Raw genomic sequence first — 22,713 nt, 5'->3', positions numbered from 1 at the left:
TTTGTTGACTCTCACCCATTTGCCGTTTCCTATATTTCCATTGTTTTAATCCCAAGTGTTTTAGACCAAGGCTTATATTCTGAAATTTTTTGTGTCCTAACATGGTAAAGCAAACAAGAGGTGCAACAAAACACTTCTCAGTGAGTATAGTTAAGGGAAGTATTCTAATTTATTTTTACTTTTAATATTGACATTCACTAAAAGGTATATACATAAATATTTTTATTGATTTTTCAAACTATATTTTTTCTCTCAAAACTGAAGGCTATGGGAAACTAGGATGAGATTTAAGCTGCAATTCATACTTTTTCTGATTAACGTAGGACTTCAAAATAAACAGGTAAGGACACAAAATAACTCTGTTAAATACTTCATGCACTTACATCGAACATTTTTTCTAACTGCTGAATAACAACGTGCTTTTTATTTAATATTTTGAAACTAAGGAAATAAAATTTTCAGTCTGGGCCTGCACTTTGATGTTTTAATAAAAGAAAAAGAAAAAGAAAACACTTTGACCACAGAATTTATATGACTAGACCCATGATTAAATATGTCCTAGAGGATCACTAAAAATGGTAGAAGAAGGCCTTTCAAAGAAAATCAAATATTACTCTCAAAAACTGCATTAAGATGTAAAGGGTTTTCTCTTATTCTAAGTGTTAGAAAAACACTAAAGCATAAGGGCAAGCTTATTTCTAGTCATTAGCTTTTAATCTACTGTGATATATTTCAAGAAAATCTTACCCACGTACCTAGAAACAGACAAATAGGAGATGGGTCAATTGAGATAGAGAAAGATCCTAAATTTCTATTTTTATTTTTATACATACATATATAAATGTACCATTGAAATACACTTTGCATATTACATTCCATAACTTTAAGATATACAACATATGGATTTGAGACATTTGGACGTGGCAATTTGTTTACCACTGTAACATTAGTTAGCACAATATCACATCACATAAATGTCATTTCTTTTTGTGGTGAGCATAACTGAAATGTACTCTCTTAGTAAAGTTGATGATTTTAAAAATACTTTTGTCTACATCCACTGTACTGTTCATTAGACTTATTTATCAGTTGTACAGGGCTTATTTATCAGTTGCAAATTTGTCATCTTAAACTACATTTCTCTTATTCCCACAAAACCATCCCTTGGTAACCATAACTTTATACTGTTTTCAAGAGTTTCACTATGTATGTACGTAATATACCTCACTATACTTCTCTTTCTCTAACTTATCACACTTATTGTCCTCAAATTCCATTCACGTTGTGCCAAATGGCAGGTTATATTCTTTCTCATGGCTGAAAAATATTACCTTGTATTTATATAAGACACCTTCTTTACAAAGTCATCCTCTAATGGACATTTAGGCGTTTCTATATCCTGACTATTGTGAATAATGCTGCATTAAATACTGGAGTGCAGAGTTTTCTTTGGATAACTTATTTTGATTTCCTTTGAGGATGTAGCCCTAAAGCGGGATTTGGGGATTACACTGTAGTTCTATTTTTAATTTTTTGGGAAATGTTCACATTGTTATCTGTAGTGAATGAACCAATTCACATTCCCACTAAGAGTGTATAAGCATTCCCTTTTGTGCACATCCTTGCCAGCTCGTTATCACTTGTCCTCTTGATAATAGGCATTCTGACAGATGTAAGGTGATATGGTGATTTTGATTTGCATTTCTCTAATAGTTAGTGATTCTGAACATCTCTTCATGTGCCTATTGAAATTTGATAATTTTTGGAAAAGCATCTCTTTAGTTCCTATGCATACACTTAAAAAACAAGGTAACAGAGATTATGCATAAGGCATTGTAAATTGTGTTTGATAGAGAAAACATGTTCAAGACTATAAAAATAGATATCATCGTACTCTGAGGTATTTAGTTAAAACTTTATTAAGTAGTATTATACATATATATTACATATGTAGTATACTATTAATACTGTATACTATATATTATGCTTTGTATAAGGAAGGGAAAGATTTAAATATCTGGGCAGAGTTCCTGTCATGGCTTGGTGGTTAACAAACCCAACAAGCATCCATGAGGATGTGTGTTCAATCCCTGGCATCACTGAGTGGGTTAAGAATCTGGAGGTGCCATGAGCTGTGCTGTATGTTGCAGACACAGCTCCGATCCTTCATTGCTGTGTCTGTGAGGCTGGCAGCTGTAGCTCTCTTTCCATCCCTAGCCTGGGAACTTCCACATGCCACAGTGCAGCCCTAAAAAGAAAAAAATAATAATAATATCTGGGCAAAACAGGAATAATGGCATGGTCAGTGTTTATAGAAATGGGTGTGTCACTGAATGAAAAGATAAAGACTTGGTAATCAATATATGTTTTACTCCTCAGCTCTCTAAGTTTCCTTTCTTAAAATTGAATCATCCTCTGGAGTTCCCGTCGTGGCACAGTGGTCAACAAATCTGACTAGGAACCATGAGGTTGCGGGTTCAGTCCCTAGCCTTCCTCAGTGGGTTAACAATCCGACGTTGCCGTGAGCTGTGGTGTAGGTTGCAGATGTGGCTCAGATCCCGCGTTGCTGTGGCTCTGGCATAGGCCAGCGGCTCCAGCTCCATTTGACCCCTAGCCTGGGACTCTCCATATGCCGTGGGAGCGGCCCAAGAAATAGCAAAAAAGACAAAAAAAAAATTGAATCATCCTCTAATTAATCACCAATGACCTTCATGTAATTCCTAAAGATATAAATGTAGTATGTCAAATGTATGTTATTTTCAAATATTCACATGAAAACCTTTTGCTTAGTTTTAATATTTTATATATATATATATATATAAAGGAAATTGACTTAAAATTTGTAATCTTTAAACTTGAAATTAAATTTATTTGAGAACACTTAACCAAATATAGATACCCCGGGCTTGTACACTACACTTACAATAACTCATAAAGACAAACCACTTTACAGTGAGCATCCTCCCTGGAATTATCAAAATAGTCTCACAAATCCAGAGTGTAAGAGTTGAGGTCATAAGAGTTGACATATTAGGGAAACAAATGTCCCCCCAGGAGTTTATGTACCTATATTGCAAAGACAATAGGAAAAGATTGAAGAAAAATCTCTTCTCTTTTTTGTAAAATAAAAATTAGAAAGGAAAATTATACACATTCTAAATAAAAATCTTCTATCTCTCCATAATTCCTGTCTCAACAGATAACACAGAGATGACTGGGGATAACCAATCCCTTCCAACTGAGTTTATCCTCATGGGATTTACTGATCATCCACAACTGAAGCCCCTTCTGTTTGTAGTGTTTCTGACCATCTATCTGATCACCATGGTGGGAAACCTTGGTCTGGTGGCACTGATATTCATAGAGCGTCGTCTTCACACCCCAATGTACATCTTTCTGGGCAACCTCGCTCTGATGGATTCTTGTTGTTCTTGTGCCATTTCCCCCAAGATGCTAGAGAATTTCTTCTCTAAGAACAGAATAATTTCTCTCTATGAATGCATGGCACAATTTTATTTCCTCTGCTTTGCTGAAGCTGCAGCCTGCTTTCTCCTGGCAGCCATGGCTTATGATCGCTATGTGGCCATCTGCAACCCACTGCAGTACCACATCATGATGTCAAAGAAATTATGTATTAAGATGACCACAGGGGCCTACATAGGTGGAAACCTGCACTCCGTGATTCATGTTGGGTTTCTGTTTAGGTTAACTTTCTGTAGTTCGCATCAAATCAACCACTTTTTTTGTGATGTCCTTCCATTATTGAGACTCTCCTGTGTTGATCCTTATATCAATGAATTGATGATATTAATCTTTACAGGGTTCATTCAAATCTTCACTATTACCATAGTAATAATCTCTTACCTTTTCATCCTTTTCATAATTTTCACAATGAAATCCAACAAAAGCAGAGGGAAAGCCTTATCTACTTGTGCATCCCACTTTTTCTCTGTCTCAATATTCTATGGTTCTCTTATCTTCATGTACATTCGACCAAATTCAGTTAAAGAAGAAGAAAAAAATAAAGCTGTTGCTGTTTTTTATACTATAGTGATTCCATTTTTAAACCCTTTTATTTATAGCCTAAGAAATAAGGAAGTAATAAATGTTATGAAAAAAATGATGAAGATTGCATAACATTCTGAAACAAATACCATGACCTGTGGACAACTGGTTTTAATTTGATTAAACTTTTTTTCAAGATCAAGGAACACTATAAAAGTGGAACATGGCCACTTTGTATATAAAATACTAAATTATTCAGACACATTGGTGTATGAATCAAATTAACAAGCTTAGAAAGGAGTAATTCTGCTAAAATGTATTTCAAAATCTAAGCTACTGGGTTCCACCAGGGGGTGAACTAAGTAATTATTCTTAAAGACATGCATTATGTCAGGGTGTTTTGACATACACTAGCAACTATTTGCTTCAGAGTATAATGAAGTACAATTTTCAACAAATCCAACAATCTCTAGGAATAGAAGTTGTAACATGCAAAGGAAGCCTCCATTTAATACTTTTGGCAAATCTCTTGAATCTCAAGATATAATCTTACAGACTCCCCCACAATTTTAGTTCCCAAATATCAATATTTTCTTTTTCATTTACTTTATTATGAAAGTATGGTTTATGAGCAATATGATATTACTTTTAGGTGTTTGGCATAGAGATTCAGCATTTTTACAGATTATACTCCATTAAAAGTTTTTATAATGATGGCTATAATACTCTGGGCTATAAAAATGCTAATCCTTTCTGAAGCAACAGGGTGTGACAGATTTAAAGCCTGTATTTCAATATGATTCTCAATTTTGAATTGTTCAAGTATATGTCTGAATATATATTCATACATAAGATGCATTTCTAATCAAGAACATTTGCCTCTTTAATGTTAATTGATTCTCTCTCAAGTTCTCTGAAATAGATTCTCTGTATACTGGGAATTTATCAATTGTTACTAATAATGTTAGTTATATTGACAACTCCAAAGATTTAGTATTTGCCAGCAGTTTGTCCATTATATATGACCATGTATTTCCTTAATATATTGTCATTAAAACATTGTATCTCTCTGACATTACTACGTGTCTTGATTGTTATTAGGAACAGCACTAACCTGGACTGGTTCCAATATAAAGTATTGACATTTGCAAAGTATTATCAAAAAGCTGTAGGTGTTGATCAAACATAAATTAGACAAAAATTAGTAAAAATCTAAATATCTCTGCAAAAATATTTATTGATACTTACATGTGCATATATAAAAGAAAAATTTACTGAGAACCTATTATTCATTATTATTAGTTACATACTAGGTAGATCTTTCATATATTATTACCAACCAATTAGTTACACATTATTTTTATGCTTCTCCTCAGTAAAAGTCTCATATTTGGCCAGAGTGGGGAACTTTCCCAAGTTATTCCAGGTCCTAGAATTTAGCAAGAATTTGAATCAATACTTTCCTTTCCCTCACATGCTAGGGAGTTCAGAAAATGAAGATCTTTATGGGCTGGAGATATTTAGTGGTTAAGTAGCATCAGAAGTAATCTGTGCCTTAAAAATGAGGGAAATATTCATATTTAGAGGAAAACAGCATTGAATAAAACTAGAGTCAATGTTTACGGAAAGAAGTGTGGCACTGGGCATGGAGATTAGGAAGGTAAACCATGGACAGAGAAAGCTGACAAAACTATTGGTGAAAGCTGGTGATAAATGTGGGACGAAGTGAGGAAGCAGGTTACTGGGAATCTTAAATGACACCCTCAAGAATCTGAATTTATCTTAGATCCATCAGACATGTCTTTCAGTAGCATAAAAATATGGTTGTGTCCTTCAGAAATCTGATCTTGCAACTGATTGTAAAGAGAACTGAAGCAAGAAGAATTTCATGTATTCATACATTAGATGAGGAGAACTGAAACTAGAGAGGAGGAGAGGGTTGCACAGACATGAGAAACATTAAAGGAAAACATAGTAAGTTGCAACCATTGAATAATAAAATGAAGGTCTATCATATTCCTATGAGTTTCAAACATGTCATAACTGATTTCATATCACTCATACTAAAAAGTACCTGACATACTCAACCATTCAATAAACATCTCCTTCAGGATGTTTTTAATATAATTATATAAATTATATAAATTAATTGGCTATTTATTGTATTTCTAATGAATTAAATAATTCCATTTAAAATTATTAGTTTTATTTTCTAACATTATAAATACTGATCAATAGAATCCATACAAAGCTCTTTAGGTCCTAACATTTTATGAACAAACAGAAATCTATAAAATAAAAATTTTGAGAAGTTCTGAATTAGATGGATGTTGTATGTTCTGTATTCTCTCTCTATTTTAGTATATATTTTTAGCTATTAGACTCGCATTCATTGGTTTTTTCTCCCTTTTCTAATGGTGCCAAGATTTTTGTGAAACGTTTTTGCACCATTCAAGCTTCTAAGCTTTTATCATATGTGTCCACTAGGCTTCTTCTTTCCCTCCAGTGAATCACTTACTACAATCCTGCCAATCCAGAAAGTTCATCTGAAAAGCATTTCCAATGAAGAATCTTTTTTCTTCCACATTTCCATTCACTTCCTTCACCATGTTTTCATATAGCACTTTAATTACACTTTATTTTAAGGGCTGCACCCATGTCATATGGAGATTCCCAGGCTAGGGGTCTAATTGGAGCTGTACTTCCCAGCCTAGGCCACAGCCACAGCAATGCAGGATCTGAGCCAAGTCTGCAACCTATGCCACAGCTCACGGCAATGCTGGATCCTTAACCTACTGAGCAAGGTCAGGGATTGAAACTGCATCTTCATGGTTGCTAGTCAGATTCTTTAACCACTGAGCCACAATGGGAACTCCTAATTATACTTTTTAATAAGGCTGAATTGGCTTTTAGTTGGAAATACAAGTGTCTTCCTCCCCACTAGATTTTGAGCTTCTTGTGAGGAGCCATTTCTAAACGCTAAGCACTTCTCTTGTGCTCATTCTATCCACAATCTCTTCTGGCATACTGTATTTTTTTTTTTTTTAGTATTTGATTAAACAGAACTGAAAATTTAAATATCAATGTAGCATATATTGGGAATCTAGCTCAGTTTGTTGTCAGGAGCCCAAAATATCTATGACATGATCAATCACTTTTGTATATCAAGCTAATACTTTTAAAGTCAACACATAAAAAGTGAACCCATGATAAAGCAATAAATGCATTTTAGCAGGTAATTTTAAGACGATAAGGAAAAGCTAAATCAATTTAATTTAAAGGATCTAGGAATGTCCCCACTGAGATCTGATTTGAAATCCAGAATGAGTAGATTGGGATAAAAAGAGAGGCTGAAAAAGATATTTTAGTTCAAGCAAACTTTATGAGTAAATTAATGAATCAAGAGCATAAAAGGACAAACATGGCCAAGGGTCATGTCCTGAGGGAAGAAGAAGAAATCAAGGTCACATGTAAGGTACAGACAGACTGTGGTGCATCTGTAATACCAAAATCCAAAAATGGATTTGTCTGAAAACTAATGAAAGACCATTTCAAATTCTTGAGCAGGGGAGTATAAATTTTTTCTTTCATCTCATAAATATTTGTTGATTACTGTAAATTACCACATAGTATCATGGTGTTATAAATACAGAATTAACATAGAGGAGAAATCCTTCCCCTTTTTTTATTATTATTTTTTTTCCTTTTCTAAGGCTGCACCTTCAGCATATGGAGGTTCCCAGGCTAGGGGTCCATTTGGAGCTGTAGCCACCAGCCTACACCACAGCCACACCAACGTGGGATCCGAGCCACATCTGCGACCTACAACATAGCTCATGGCAATGCCAGGTCCTTAACCCACTGAGCAAGGCCAGGGATTGAACCCGCAACTTCATGGTCCCTAGTCAGATTCATTAACCACTGAGCCACGAGGGGAACTCCATTCCCCTTTTAATCCTATATGCTAGAGATGGGGGAGGGGAAGAGAGTGACTAGCTATAAGTATACTAATAAGTAAATATGTACTATTCTAAAAAGTGCTTAGTTGCACGATGTGGAGAAAAACAGTAAAAAAGATAGAGGCATCTGGGGAAATTTGATAAGTAGGGAGAACCACCTAGGTAATCCAAATATGGTATCAACTAATATCAGTGTTTCCAATGTTTTGCAAATAATTGACTCACAGAAACCCTGTGATATCCTATCAGGGACGGTGGTCTCTTTTCAAAATTCTAATCATTTTCCATAACCCATGTTAATTCCTCTAGTAGAAAAAAAGTCAAGCCAACATGAGACTCTTTCCTATTCATATGGCTCTTATGCAGAATAATAAATTTAAAAATAATTTAAAAATGAGTGATGGAGCATGATAATGTGAGAAAAAATAATCTATACATGTATGTGTAACTGGGTCTCCATGCTGTACAGTAGAAAATTGACAAAACACTCTAAAGCAGCAATAATGAAAAAAAACCAAAAATCATTATATATAAATAAATGAGTTAAATTACATAATAATCCAGAAGTGATCATCAAATGCTCTTAGTGAACTTAGTGAAGGTAATTTGCTTTGGTTTCCTTATCTCACAGAGCAACCTGATGTGTGTTGGCAACTGAATCTCCCCACAGAAACATACTGATATCCTTTCAAAGATATCACTAAAGATTTGATGAAGTATTTTAACTTCTCATTGTAAGGAACATAATTATCAAACTTAACCTATTTGTTTTTGCCCATGTTTTCATTCTTTTAATCCCAAACATTTTGGAGACTAAGGAGTATATTCTGCAATTCTATGAGATTCAACACCATAAAGCAAACATGAGGTGTTACAAAACTCTCTTCAGTGAAATCTAGGTAAGGGAAGTACTTCAATTTTTTTAAATTGAATATTAGCATCCATTAATATTTATTATCTAAAGTATTTTGCACTTGTTATATTTCAACTACTTAGTTATCTTTCTAGCTCTTCTCAAAACTGAGGGATATGAGAAAACTAGAATGAGATTCAAACCTCAAAGCACTCTGACCTTGTCTGATTATAAGTCAGATTTACATACACAGGTAAGGATACAAGGTAACTATGTTAAATAATTCAGGAACTTGCTTGGTGGAATAATTAAGTGGTTAATATTTAATATTTTAAAATAAATAAATAAAATTTTCAGCCAGGTCATTATTTTAATATTTGATTATGGAAAAAACAAAACATACTACAGTGGAATTCATATAAGACAAATCACTCAATATTTCTATTAGATCATTAAATAATGATAGAAGATAGCCACTTAAGGTAAATTAAAATTTGTTTTCAAAAATGTATTAAGATTTAGGATACAGGATTAAGAAGGCAGAATAGAAGAACTGGAGCCCAACTTCTCTCCTAAAAACAACAAAATTCGCAACTAAAGACTGAGCATTCTTCATCAAATGGACCGGAAACCTTAAAAAAGATATCCTACTCCAGAAGAAAAAGAGGAGGACACATCAAGAGGTAGGAGGGGGCGATTTCATGATATAAACAACCCCGTACCTCCTGGGTGGGAAGCTCCACAGACTGGAAACTAATTGGTTCACAGAGATGCACCTACAGGAGTGAGAGTTCTGAGTTCCACATCAAACTCTCATGAGTGGGGATCTGGCACTGGAAGAAAGAGCCTCTGGAGCATCTAGCATTGAAGGCCAGTGGGGCTTGTGTGCAGGAGCTCCACAGGACTGGGGGAAACCGAGACCCCATTCTTAAAAGGTGCACACAGACATTCACATGCACTGGGTCCCAGGTTAAAGCAAAGTCTCCATAGGAATCTGGGTAAACCTGACCACAGTTCTTGGAGGACATCCTGGGAAAACAGGGGTGAACATGGCTTGTTGTGAGGGAAGGACATTGAAAGCAAAGCTCTTGGGAATATTCAGCAGTGTGCCTTTCTCTGGAGGTGGCCATTTTGGGAAAATCTGGCCCCACGCATCAGTCAGCTCAGTCAGGACTGAGAATCCCCAGGGCAAACAACAATCCACCTGGGAGCAAAGCCCTGCCCCTAAGTAAACAGGCTACCTAAAGACCCCTCAGGCACACAGCTGCCTCTAATCCCATCCAGAGACTAGGCCCCACCCACCAGAGGGATTAGAATTGGCTCCACACACCAGTGGGGAAGCCTCAGTCCCTCCCATCAGGAAGCCTACAGCAAGAAAAAAAACAAAAAGAAAAAAACTGCAAAAAATGCAAACACGTGGACACTAAACAACACTCTACTAAACAACCAGTGGATCACTGAAGAAATCAAAAAGGAAATTAAGAAATACCTGGCAGCAAATGACAATGAAGATATGACACTCCAAAACCTATGGAATGCACCAAAAGCCATTCTAAGAGGAAAGTTTATAGCAATACAAGCCCACCTCAGGAAACAAGAAAAAGCTCAAATAAACAAGCTAACTTTACATCTAAAGCAGCTCGAGAGAGAACAGACAAGACCTAAAGTTAGTAAAAGGAAAGAAATCATAAAGATCAGAGCAGAAATCAATGAAATAGAAACAAAGAAAACCATAGAAAAGATCAATGAAACGAAAAGCTGGTTCTTTGAAAATATCAACAAAATTGATAAACCCTTATCCAGACTTATTAAGAAAAAAAGAGAGAGGACTCAAATCAATAAAATTATAAATGAAAAAGGAGAAGTAACAACGGACATCAAAGAAATACAAAGGATCATAAGAGACTTCTATATGCAACTATAGGCCAATGAAATGGAAAACCTAGAAGAAATGGACAAATTCTTAGAAAGGTACAATCTTCCAATACTAAATCAAGATGAAATAGAAAAGATGAATGGACCCATCACAAGAACTGAAATTGAAACTGTGATTTAAAAACTTCCAATAAACAAAAGTCCAGAGCCCAGATGACTTCACAGGCGAATTCTCTCAAGCATTTAGAGAAGAGCTAACACCTCTCCTTCTGAAACTATTTCAAAAAATTGCAGAGGAAGGGATACTCCCAAACTCATTCTATGGGGCCCCCATCACCCTGATACCAAAACCAGACAAAGATGCCACAAAAAAAGAAAACTAAGGCTAATTTCACTGATGAACATCGATGCAAAAATCCTCAACAAAATACTAGCAAACCGCATCCAACAATATATTAAAAGGATTATACATCATGACCAAGTGGGATTTATCCCAGGGATGCAAGTGTTCTTCAGTATCTGCAAATCCATCATTGCAATACACCACATTAACAAACTGAAGAATAAAAACCATATGATTCTCTCAACATACACAGAAAAAGCCTTTGGCAAAATCCAACACACATTTGTGAAAAAACCCTTCAGAAAGTGGGAAGAGAGGGAAACTACCTCAACATAATAAAGGCCATATATGATAAACCCACAGCTAACAGCATTCTCAATGGTGAAAAGCTGAAAGAATTCCCACCAAAGTCAGGAATAAGACAAGGATGTCCACCCTCACCAATACTCTTCAACATAGTTTTGAAAGGCCTAAGCACAGCAATCAGAGAAGTAAAAGAAATAAAATGAATCCAAATTGGACAGGAAGAAGTAAAACTATCCCTATTTGCAGATGACATGATACTATACCTAGAGAATCCTAAAGACTTTCCCAGAAAACTGTTAAAGCTCATCAATGAATGTGGCAAAGTCGCAGGATACAAAACCAATACACAGAAAATGATGGCATTTCTATACACTAACAATGAAAGAGCAGAAAAGGAAATTAGGGAAGCAATCCCATTTACCATTGCATCCAAAAGAATAAAATACCTAGGAGTAAACCTACCTAAAGAGACAAAAGACCTGTACTCTGAAAACTACAAGCCACTGATGAAAGAAATCAAAGATGACACAAATAGATGGAAAGATATACCATGTTCGTGGATTGCAAGAGTTAATATTATCAAAATGACAATACTACCTAAGGCAATACACAGACTCAATGCAATCCCTATCAAATTACCAAGGACACTTTTCACAGAACTCAAACAAAATAAGGTTTGTTTGGAAGCACAAAAGACCCAGAATAGCCAAAGACATCCTGAAAAAGAAAAGTGGAGCTGAAGGAATCAGGCTCCTGGGACTTCAGACTATACTACAAAGCAACAACCATCAAAACTGCATGGTACTGGCACAAAGACAGAAATACAAATCAGCGGAACAGGATAGAAAGCCCAGAATTAAACCCATGCACCTAAATCCAACTAATCTATGACAAGGGAGGCAAGTATATACAATGGAGAAAGGACAGCTTGTTCCTTAAGTGGTGCTGGGAAAACTGGACAGCCACATGCAAAAGAATGAAATGAGAACACTCCCTAACACCATACACAAAAATAAACTCCAAATGGATTAAAGACCTAGATATAAGACCAGACACTGTAAAACTCTTAGAGGAAAACATAAGACAAACACTCTCTGACACAAACAACAGCAACATCTTCTCAGATCCACCTCTCAGAGTTTTGACAATAAAAACAAAAATAAACAAATGGGACCTAATCAAACTTCAAAGTTTCTGCGCAGCAAAGGAAACCCTAAACAAAACGAAAAGACAACCCACAGAATGGGAGAACATCTTCTCAAGTGAATCAAGTGACAAAGGATTAATCTCCAAAATTTATAAACACCTTCAGCAGCTCCATACCAAAACAACAAACAACCCCATCAAAAAATGGGCAGAAGATCTACACAGACAGTTTTCCAAAGAAGACATACAGATGGCCAAAAAACCATGAATAGATGTTCATCACTCATTACTAGAGAAATGCAAATCAAAACCATGATGAAGTACCACTTTATACCAGCCAGAATGGCCATCATCCAAAAGTGTACAAACACTAAGTACTACAGAGGGTGTGCAGAAAAAGGAATCCTAGTACATTGTTGTTGAGATTGTAAATTGGTGCAACCACTGTGGAAAGCAGTATGGAGAGTCCTCAGAAAACTAAACATAGAACTACCATTTGATCCAGCAATCCCACTACTGGGCATCTATCCAGAGAAAACCACAACTCGCAAAGACACATGCACTCCGATGTTCATTGCAACACTATTTTCAGTAGCCAAGACATGGAAACAACCTAAATGTCCATCGACAGAAGAGTGGATCAAGATATTGTGGTACATATACACAATGGAATTTTACTCAGCCATTAAAAAGAACGAAGTACCAGCATTTTTAGCAACATGGATGGACCTAGAAACTATCATGCTAAGTGAAGTCAGCCATACAATGAGACACCAACATCAAATGCTGTCACTGACATGTGAAATCTGAAAAATTGACAAACTGAACTTCTTTGCAGAACAGATGCTAACTCACAGACTTTGAAAAACTTTTGTCTCTGGAGGAGACAGTTTGGGGGGTGGGTGGATGTGCTTGGACTGTGGGATGGAAATCCTGTGAAATCAGATTTTTATGATCATTATACAACTATAGATGTGATAAATTCATTTGAGTAATAAAAAAGAAAAAAAGAAAAAAGAAAAAAGAAAGCTATGACAGAGAATTAAACAATGTTAAGCATTAAGTTCCATACAAAAGGATAAATTGAAAAGAGGGGAAAAACATAGAAGACAACATAAATCTCATATTACAATAAATATTCTAAAAAGTATTTTTCAATACAAAACAGGAGGTGAAAAAGCCCAGATCCCAAAAGTCTTTGGTCTCCTTCCCGCTTCCTTGCTTATGACTGACTTAATGATGTTGGCTAATGACCTTGATCTAAACCTACACTATCCTTTACTTTATTGAATTATCCTAAGTCTTACTGCTATGCTTTGATCACTCCTTCCCTGTTTTCTTCAGTGCCTCCACCTATGTTATGTGTTTGATGAAATATTTCCCATTGTTTTCTTGTACTTCTCACTCTCAGTATCTCTTTGAGCTATTTCAGGATTCCTCATGATTCCAAACTCCGTTTTTATGAGAAAAGCTCAGTGATCTTTGTCTCTAACCTAGATGTCTTCCCTGAGCTATAAAGCCATAAAAGCCACCTTCAGAAAATCTCCATATGAACACTGTCTTTCTCTTATGCATACCATATATAACTCAAATCACCACATCCAATTCAGAACTCAACTCTCTTTCCTTATCTTCTACAAACAAAAAATTATCTTCCTTAACTCTAATTTTGTTGATGGTTTTAGTCTTCTCAGTCATACTGGATTAAAATATTGAAGCCTTCCTGAACTCCATCCTCTCTGTCACACATATCTACCTACTTGGTAAATCCTATTGCCACAGGCACTTTATATCCAACACCATGGCAACTGCTCTGGATTAGCTTTATTACCTCCTTCTGGAGCCATTATATTCACTGCTGCTAAAGTCGTCTTATTGAAACACTTGTCTAGTCTTGGCATTATAGTGTATGTCCTTGTCATTCTACTGAAACTGCTCTAAATAAAACTTCCAGTGAAATTTATTTATTTATTTTTCAAGGCTGATAAATCACTTTACTGCTTTTTGTTGTTGTTTTATACCCAATATTTTATACCCCCATTATCCAAACCCTATGCTGCCCCTCCCTCACACTTGTAACCACTAGTTGGTTCTATCTGTGAGTCTGCTTCTTTTTTATCATATTCACTTACTTTGATGTATTTTTTTTTAATTTCACGTATAAGTGGTATTATAGAGTATTTGTCTTTGGCTTATTTCACTTGTGATTATTACCACACACTTGTAAGAATGGTCATCCACAAAATGTCTACAAACTATAAATGCTGGACAGTGTGTGAAGAAATGGGAATCCTCCTACGCTGTTGGTTGGGATGTAAATTGGTACAACCATAATGGGAAACACTATGGAGTTTCGTCAAAAACTAATTATAGAACTAGCATGTGATCCAGCAATCCCACTCCTAGGCATATATACAGACAAAACTGTAATTCAGAAAGATACTTGTACCCCTATGTTCATTTCAGCACTATTCACAATAGTCAAGACAATGGAAACAACCTAAATGTCCAACGTCAGAGGAATGGATAAAGGAGATGTATTACATATATACAATGGAATATTATATGGTCATAGAAAAAATGAAATAATGCCATTTGCAGCAACATGGATGGACCTAGAGATTATCATACTAAGTGAAGTTAGTCTAATATTCAAAGACAAACATGATTTATATGTGGAACATTACAAAAAAAGGATACAAATGAACTTATTTGCATAACAGAAACAGACTCACAGACATTGAAAATAAACTTATGGTTACCAAAGTGGCCAGATAAGGGTGTGGAGGAATGGACCAGAGGTTTGGGGTTGGCATATGCACACTGAGGGATATGGAATGACTGACTAACTGTGACCTGCCCTGCAACACAGCAAACTCTACCCAGTATTTTGTGATGGTCCATGTGGGGAAAAAATCTGAAAAAGAACAGATGCCCATATGCATGTATAAATGAATCACTGTGTTATATAGCAGAAATTATCACAACACTGTATATCAATCATAATTCAATAAAACTTTTAAAAATGAAAAAAGCAATATTATCTTTCCAATACAGTAATACGGTATATCTTTCCATTTGTTTGTGCTATCTTTGGTTTTCTTCATCACTGTTTCATAGTTTTCCACGTATAAGACTTTTACCTCTTTATGTATGTTGTTTCCCAAATATTTTGCTATTATTGATATGATAGTAAATGGGACTATTTCCTTAATTTCCCTTCCTGACAGTTTGTTTTTAGTATAGAGAAATGCAAAAGGTTTCTTATTAATTTGTACCCTGCAACTTTTCTAAGTTCACTAAAAAGCTCTAGTAGTTTTCCAGTGGCATCTTTTGGATTTTCTACTTATAGAATCATTTCATCCACAAAAAGTGACAGTTTTTCTTCTTCCTTTGCCATTTGGATCACTTTACTCTCTTTCTTCTCTGAATGACTAGGACTTCCAACACAATGTTGAAAAAATTGGTGAGAGTAGCCATTCTTGTCTTGCTCTGGATATTAGAGGAAATGCTTTCACTTTTTTACCATTGAGATTGCTGTTTTATATCAATTATTGTTATAGTTTGCTCATATCTAGAATTCAAATGTATTATTTATTTATTTTTTTAATTCTTTTTTTTAATTTTATTTTTCCACTGTACAACAAGGGGATCAAGTTATCCTTACATGTATACATTACAATTACATTTCTTTTCCCCACCCTTTGTTCTGTTGCAACATGAGTATCTAGACATAGTTCTCAATGCTATTCAGCAGGATCTCCTTGTAAATCTATTCTAAGTTGTGTCTGATAAGCCCAAGCTCCCGATCCCTCCCACTCCCTCTCCCTCCCATCAGGCAGCCACAAGTCTCTTCTCCAAGTCCATGATTTTCTTTTCTGAGGAGATGTTCATTTGTGCTGGATATTAGATTCCAGTTATAAGTGATATCTTATGGTACTTGTCTTTGTCTTTCTGGCTCATTTCACTCAGTATGAGATTCTCTAGTTCCATGCATGTTGCTGAAAATGGCATTATGTCATTCTTTTTTATGGCTGAGTAGTATTCCATTGTGTATATATACCACCTCTTCCGAATCCAATCATCTGTTGATGGACATTTAGATTGTTTCCATGTCCTGGCTATTGTGAATATTGCTGCAATGAACATGTGGGTGCATGCGTCTCTTTTAAGTCGAGTTTTGTCTGGATAGATGCCCAAGAGTGGGATTGTGGGGTCATATGGAAGTTCTATGTATAGATTTCTAAGGTAACTCCAGACTGTTCTCCATAGTGGCTGTACCAGTTGACATTCCCACCAACAGTGCAGGAGGGTTCCCTTTTCTCCACAGCCCCTCCAACACTTGTCATTTGTGGATTTATTAATGATGGCCATTCTGACTGGTGTGAGGTGGTATCTCATGGTAGTTTTGATTTGCATTTCTCTTATAATCAACGATGTTGAGCATTTTTTCAAACCTCCTTCCTCACAATTACTGTTTTTGATATATTTTACACCTTTTTTATGTATTCCTCAACTGCTTATTGTTGACATAGATGAGTTTACTAATTTGTTTTTTACCTCTCCACTAGCTTTGTGTGTGGATGATTTCTTACCTTTATTGCATATTCAGCTTTTCACTATGTAATTTTTTTCTTTTTAGTTATGGCCCTTTTTCTACTAGAAAATTCCTTTAGGATTTGTTGTAAATCTGGTTTGGTGGTGCTGAATATTTTCAGCTTTTGCTTGTCTGTAAAGCTTTTGATCACTCTAACAAATCTGAACAGGAACCTTGCTTATTAGAGCATATTTGGTTGTATATTTTTCCTTTTCAATACTTTTAATATATTGTGCCACACCCTTCGAGCCTATAGACTTCTGATTGAAAAATAAGCTTATAGGCTTACAGGAGTTCTCTTGTATATTATTTGTTGAATTTCCCTCACCGATTTTAATCTCTTTCTCTAACTTATTTCATATTACTTATGTTGTATCCTGGTGAGTCTGCTTGGTGTTCATACTATATTGGACTGTCTGTACTTCCTGAATTTGGTGCAATTTCCTTTCCCAGGTTATGGAAATGTTCAGCTATAATGTTTTTAAATATATTTTCAGCCCCTTTCTCACTTACTTATGGATCCAAATGGTTTGCTTAATGTTGTCCCAGAAGTCTATTAAATTGTCTTCATTTCTGTTCTTTTTTTTTTTTTCATTTTGTTCACTGGAAGTTGTGCCACTAGTCTGTCTTCCAGGATCGTGACCCACTCCTCTGTACCATTTAGTCTACTATTGATTCTAGTGTGTTTTTCATTTCAATCATTGCATTATTCGCCTCTGCTTAGTTGTTCTTTATATTTTCTAAATCTTTGATAAATAATTCTAACTTCTCACTCTTTGCATCCATTCTTCTCACTTGATCCATTTTATGATCATTACTCTGAACACTTTCTTAGGTTGATTTCCTATCTCCATATCAGTTAATTCATCTCCTGGGACTTAATGTTCTTCTTGCAATGGAACATGTTTCTCTGATACCTCATTTTGTCTAAATTGCTATTTGTATTTTTATGTGCATATAGGCTAGTCATGTAGCTCAACCTTGGAGGGGTGGTGTTGGAGACATTTAGGTTGTTTCCATTGTCTTGGCTATTGTGAATAGTGCTGAAATGAACATAGGGGTGCATGTATCTTTCTGAATTACAGGCTTGGCACAAAGACTCAGGCCTCAGAGGTCAGTTCAAGGAAGAGGACTAGGGTTGGCTGTGTGGAGACATCCTGAGGGGCTAGAGAGCAATGCAGCACAGGTTGGGGAGCAGAATGCCACAGCCAAGGGAACTCAGGAGGAGGTCTGGGCCCATAGGAAAACCAAAGCACCATTGTTGGGGAGGGTGAAAGGAGGAGGGGCAGACCACCATAGGTATATCTTTCCCTGCTCACATGGACTCTCAGAGATTGGGGTAAGTCTAGCTCAGGCTATGTGTGATGAGGTGCCACTTGTTTAGGCTATGGGAGACCAGGCCTATCTTGTGTGGGCTAAGGGCAATGGAGTGCTCTAAGCATGACATGGTGACTCTTGCATAATCTATAGGTGATGGGGATGAACCTCAGCAGTTGTCTCAGAAACCAGAGTGGGGCATGGCCCGCCACCCCTAGGGGTCTGTGAACAGGTACAACATGTGCCCCAGTCATCTCAGAGGTAAGAAAAGAAGAGGGCATTGCAACAGAGGACCATCTGTTGTTGTTTTCACTCCTCTGGGAACACGCTGTCCCTGCTGTTCCCACTGCCATATGCTCCAGGGCCAACTACACATGCCTGAGCAGTGTCACTTTCCAGGACCTTGCAACTAGGAGAAACCTGTACAACAACTCCTGTGTGGACTAAGTGGAAAAGGGAGATTCTGTAAGAAAAGGATGTGTGGTCTGCAGGTGGCAGGAGCAAATCAACACAGTTACCTCTGACTCCAGAGGTGGGCATGGCCCAAAAGCAGTGGCTACTAGCCCTACCTATTGCCTCATTTTCCCTAGAAACTCAGGCAGTGCCCTATCACTGGGATAATAGCCTGATCACACTGAGGAGAGAGACAGCAAATATCCAAACTCCTATGCCAAAAATAAACAGTAAGCCTCCAAAAATACAAAGGGATGCTTTTGCATAGAAGTAGCCCTCCAACTCAGAGAAAAAGAAAAATATAAGCAAACTGAAGAAGCTCAGGAAGCATTCCCAGTTAAAAGAACAGGAGAATTCACCTGAAGTAGCAAACAATAAAACAGACCTCTGTAGTCTGATAGGCAATGAGTTCAAAAAGAAAAAAATGAAAATACTGAAGGAAATAATGGTGGGATATAAACAGTAATGCAGATTACTTTATTTTATTTTATGTTTTGTCTTTTTGTCTTTTTAGGGCCACACTTGTGGCAGATGGAGGTTCCCAGGTTAGGGATCTAATCAGAGCTATAGCTGACAGCCTATGCCTGAGCCACAGCAATGCCATATCTGAGCCATGTCTGTGACCTACACCAGAGCTCATGGAAATGCCAGACCTTTAACCCACTGAGCAAGGCCAGGGATTGAACCCACAACCTCATGGTTACTAGTCAAATTCATTTCCACTGTAATGATGGGTACTCCTTTTTTTTAATGCAGATTACTTTAGAAAGGAACTAAAAAATATAAGGAGGAGGCAAGAAAAATTAGAAATTAATTTTCAGAGATGCAAAATAAGTAAAAGGCTAAAGGGCAGAATGAATAATGCAGAGGAATGAATTAGTGACTTGGAATATAGAATAATGGAAATCTCCCAATCAGGACAGCAGACAGAGAACCAAATGAAAAAATATGAAAGCAATATAAGAGATCTGTGGAATAATATAAAAATGGGCCAATCTACACATAATAGGGATTCCATAAATAGAAGAAAAAGAAAGGGGAATTGAAAGTATATTTGAAGAAATCATAGCTGAAAACTTTCGAATTTAAAGAAACAGATAAGAAGATACAGGAAGCACAGAGGGCCCCAAACAAGCTGAACCCAAACAGGCCCATATTATAAGAAAAATGGAAAAAGTTAAAAGAAGGATAGGATTCTAAAGGTAGCAAGAGAAGAATGAAGACTTAATTATGAAGGAACACGCATTGGGCTATCTACTTATTTCTCTTCAGAAACACTACAGGCCAGAACTCAATGGCAAGATATATTCAAAGTTGTAAATTGGAAAAAATCTGCAGCCTATAATACTCTACCCAGCAAAATTACCATTTAAAATAGAAGGAAAAATAAAAAAATTCCCCACAAACAAAAACTAAAAGAATACAGCAATACTAAACAATAACCAATGGCAGCAATAAGAAAAATAGGGGAAACAAACTTTTACAAAGCACAATTTAAAAGGTTTAGTAGCCAAGACATGTAAGCAAGGAAAATGACCATCAACATAAGAATGGATAAAGAAAATGTGGTACATATATACAATTGGAATATTATTCAGGCATAAGAAAGAATGAAATATTGCCATTTGTAGAGATAAGGATGGACCTAGAGATTATCATACTAAATGAAATATGTCAGTCAAAGACAAATATAATATGATATCATTTATACATGGAATCTAATAAAAATGATACAAATGAAGTTATTTACAAAACAGAAAGAAAAACTCACAGACATTGAAAACAATCTTATGGTTACCAAAGGGGAGACGTTGGAGGGGAGGCATTAATTAGGAGTTAAGATTAACATATACACACTACTATATATAAAACAGATAGGTAACAAGGACCTACTGTTAACACAGGGGATATTCACTAATAATCTCTATGGGAAAAGAATCTTAAAAAGAATGGATATAGGTATATACATAACTGAATCATTTTCCTATACACCTGAAACACATTCAACATTGTAAATCGACAATACTTCAATATAAAATAAATACATTCATATATACATACATACATACAAGGTACCTGACACTACAGAACCAAGACTCAATCACATTTTGAACTCTTAATATATGTTCCACATGGGTATGTAAAGATTCATGATTGTCCTTGCCTACTGGGAACTTGTAATTTATTAAGGGAAACGTTAAAATACAGAAAATCATATTAATAATTTTGCAGAACCTCCCTTGACACCTTATAAAAGGTTGTTTCTTCATGTTAAGAGGAGGAATATGTAGAAATCCAAAGATAATATATTTTGTGTTACATCACTGTTGTTTCTGATTATATTTATAGCTTGATTTCCCTGTGCCATTAACCAGAATGTGAACAATGTTCAGACAGGTATTTCATTCTTTTGCACATACATATTTTCCCTTACTTAGGCTAGGTCTTGGACATGGGGTAGATACCAGATTGCAACAGGTAATGAAAAGATCAAAAAATACTCAATTATATGTTAAAAAAAAATTAGGGCTGTTTACCTCGCAGCTTGGATGGGCAGGAGAACTCTATCTTGCTTTGAAACCCAGTAAAAACTTGTATTCTTACCCATTTGAGCAGATGTATCTGTGTATTACATCTTTTCAACTGTGTCAGACATTAAGAAATACTTATAAATAAATTCAAACAAGTTCTGGAAATGCTGGAACACAGCACTAAGCTAAGATATTCTGAATTTTATATATATATATATATATAATCACATTTCTTTTTATGAATATGATTATTAATAAATTAATAATAGTGTTAGCAGGAGTAACATTTTATACCATTAATACATAAGCTAAAATGTTAATACCATTTCATTATTAGGTCATTCTTAATTTCTACGTTCATATTTTATAACATATAATATTTTAGCATAATGACACATTTACCTATTCATAGGTAAAAATGTATATATTTAAAAAATACTCCCGGTGATTTTTCATATGAATATATAACAAAAATGGTCTGGGACTCTCATTTAGAGAAGCCATCAGAAGTTGAAATATCTAAGTAGATAAGATAATCTGGGGGAAACTCTAGAATGAAAAAAGAGGGTGTTCATGTAAATATCCAAGAGGAACACAAGCATTTAAAAGCAAAGCATAACCCAGCAGATAAGCCTGAGATGGAACAGTCAGGAGGACAAAAGCAGTGACTGTTATCACAGAAAGAGGTGAGAAGACTTTTGATAGGATAAAACACCACAGATTGGTGTTTTTAAGATAAATAGATGTTCTTTGGAGTTGGCAGTTAGAATTTTCTACCACCCTACCGAGAGAAGGTCCAGTGATTTGGCAGGGAAAGACCCAAATGGCACAATTTCCAAGCAGTTTCCCCAATCCCTTTATATTATCTTCAGTGTCTCCTACATCATATATGAATAAACTTCAGTTAACCTAACTTACTACCTAGATTTAATTAGGTTTTACTATTTTAAGCATCCAGGATTTTATGATATGCTTGCATTCTGTTGCTTCTTTTCCACACTTGCTTCATATATTATAATCCTCCTTATCCTACAAGGTTCATCTGAAATGATACTTTCAATTAGAAAACTTTCTTTTTTTCTCCAGATCTCTATTCACTGCCTTCAACATATTCACATATAGCATATTTTACCCTTTTTTATATAACAAATGAATTGCCTGAGAGTTAGCAATACCAGTGTCTTTCTCCCCAGTAGATCATGAGCTTCTTTCTTGTCAGGAGACATTTCTAAAATCTAAGATCTCCTTATTCTGTGCTCATTCTCTACATGTCTCTCTCAACACCCTATGTATTGTAAATACTTAAGGTTCAACAGAACTGAAATATT

At 35.7% G+C, this 22,713-nt stretch overlaps 1 protein-coding gene across 1 annotated transcript; it reads left to right on the top strand.

Moving 5' to 3' along the window:
- The first annotated feature begins 3,210 nt into the window (after positions 1 to 3,210).
- LOC100627852 (olfactory receptor 5K1-like) lies at positions 3,211 to 4,137 on the top strand. Its single transcript, XM_084989982.1, has one exon. It carries the CDS (start codon positions 3,211 to 3,213, stop codon positions 4,135 to 4,137), a length of 927 nt encoding a protein of 308 aa, XP_084846108.1.
- The last annotated feature ends 18,576 nt before the right edge of the window (positions 4,138 to 22,713 follow it).

This window comes from Sus scrofa, chromosome 13 (genome assembly GCF_054392235.1).
Source record: "Sus scrofa isolate SSC_HxYL_T2T_F1_AM1 chromosome 13, Sscrofa_HxYL_maternal_Yorkshire_Landrace_v2.0, whole genome shotgun sequence".
NCBI classification, from domain to species: domain Eukaryota; kingdom Metazoa; phylum Chordata; class Mammalia; order Artiodactyla; family Suidae; genus Sus; species Sus scrofa.
Note: the sequence above shows the minus strand (reverse complement) of the source record. Positions and strands in the feature narration are given on the sequence as shown.

Coding starts and splice junctions, on each gene's coding strand:
- LOC100627852 (XM_084989982.1), top strand. CDS start 3,211: ATGACTGGGGATAACCAATCCCTTCCAACTGAGTTTATCCTCATGGGA.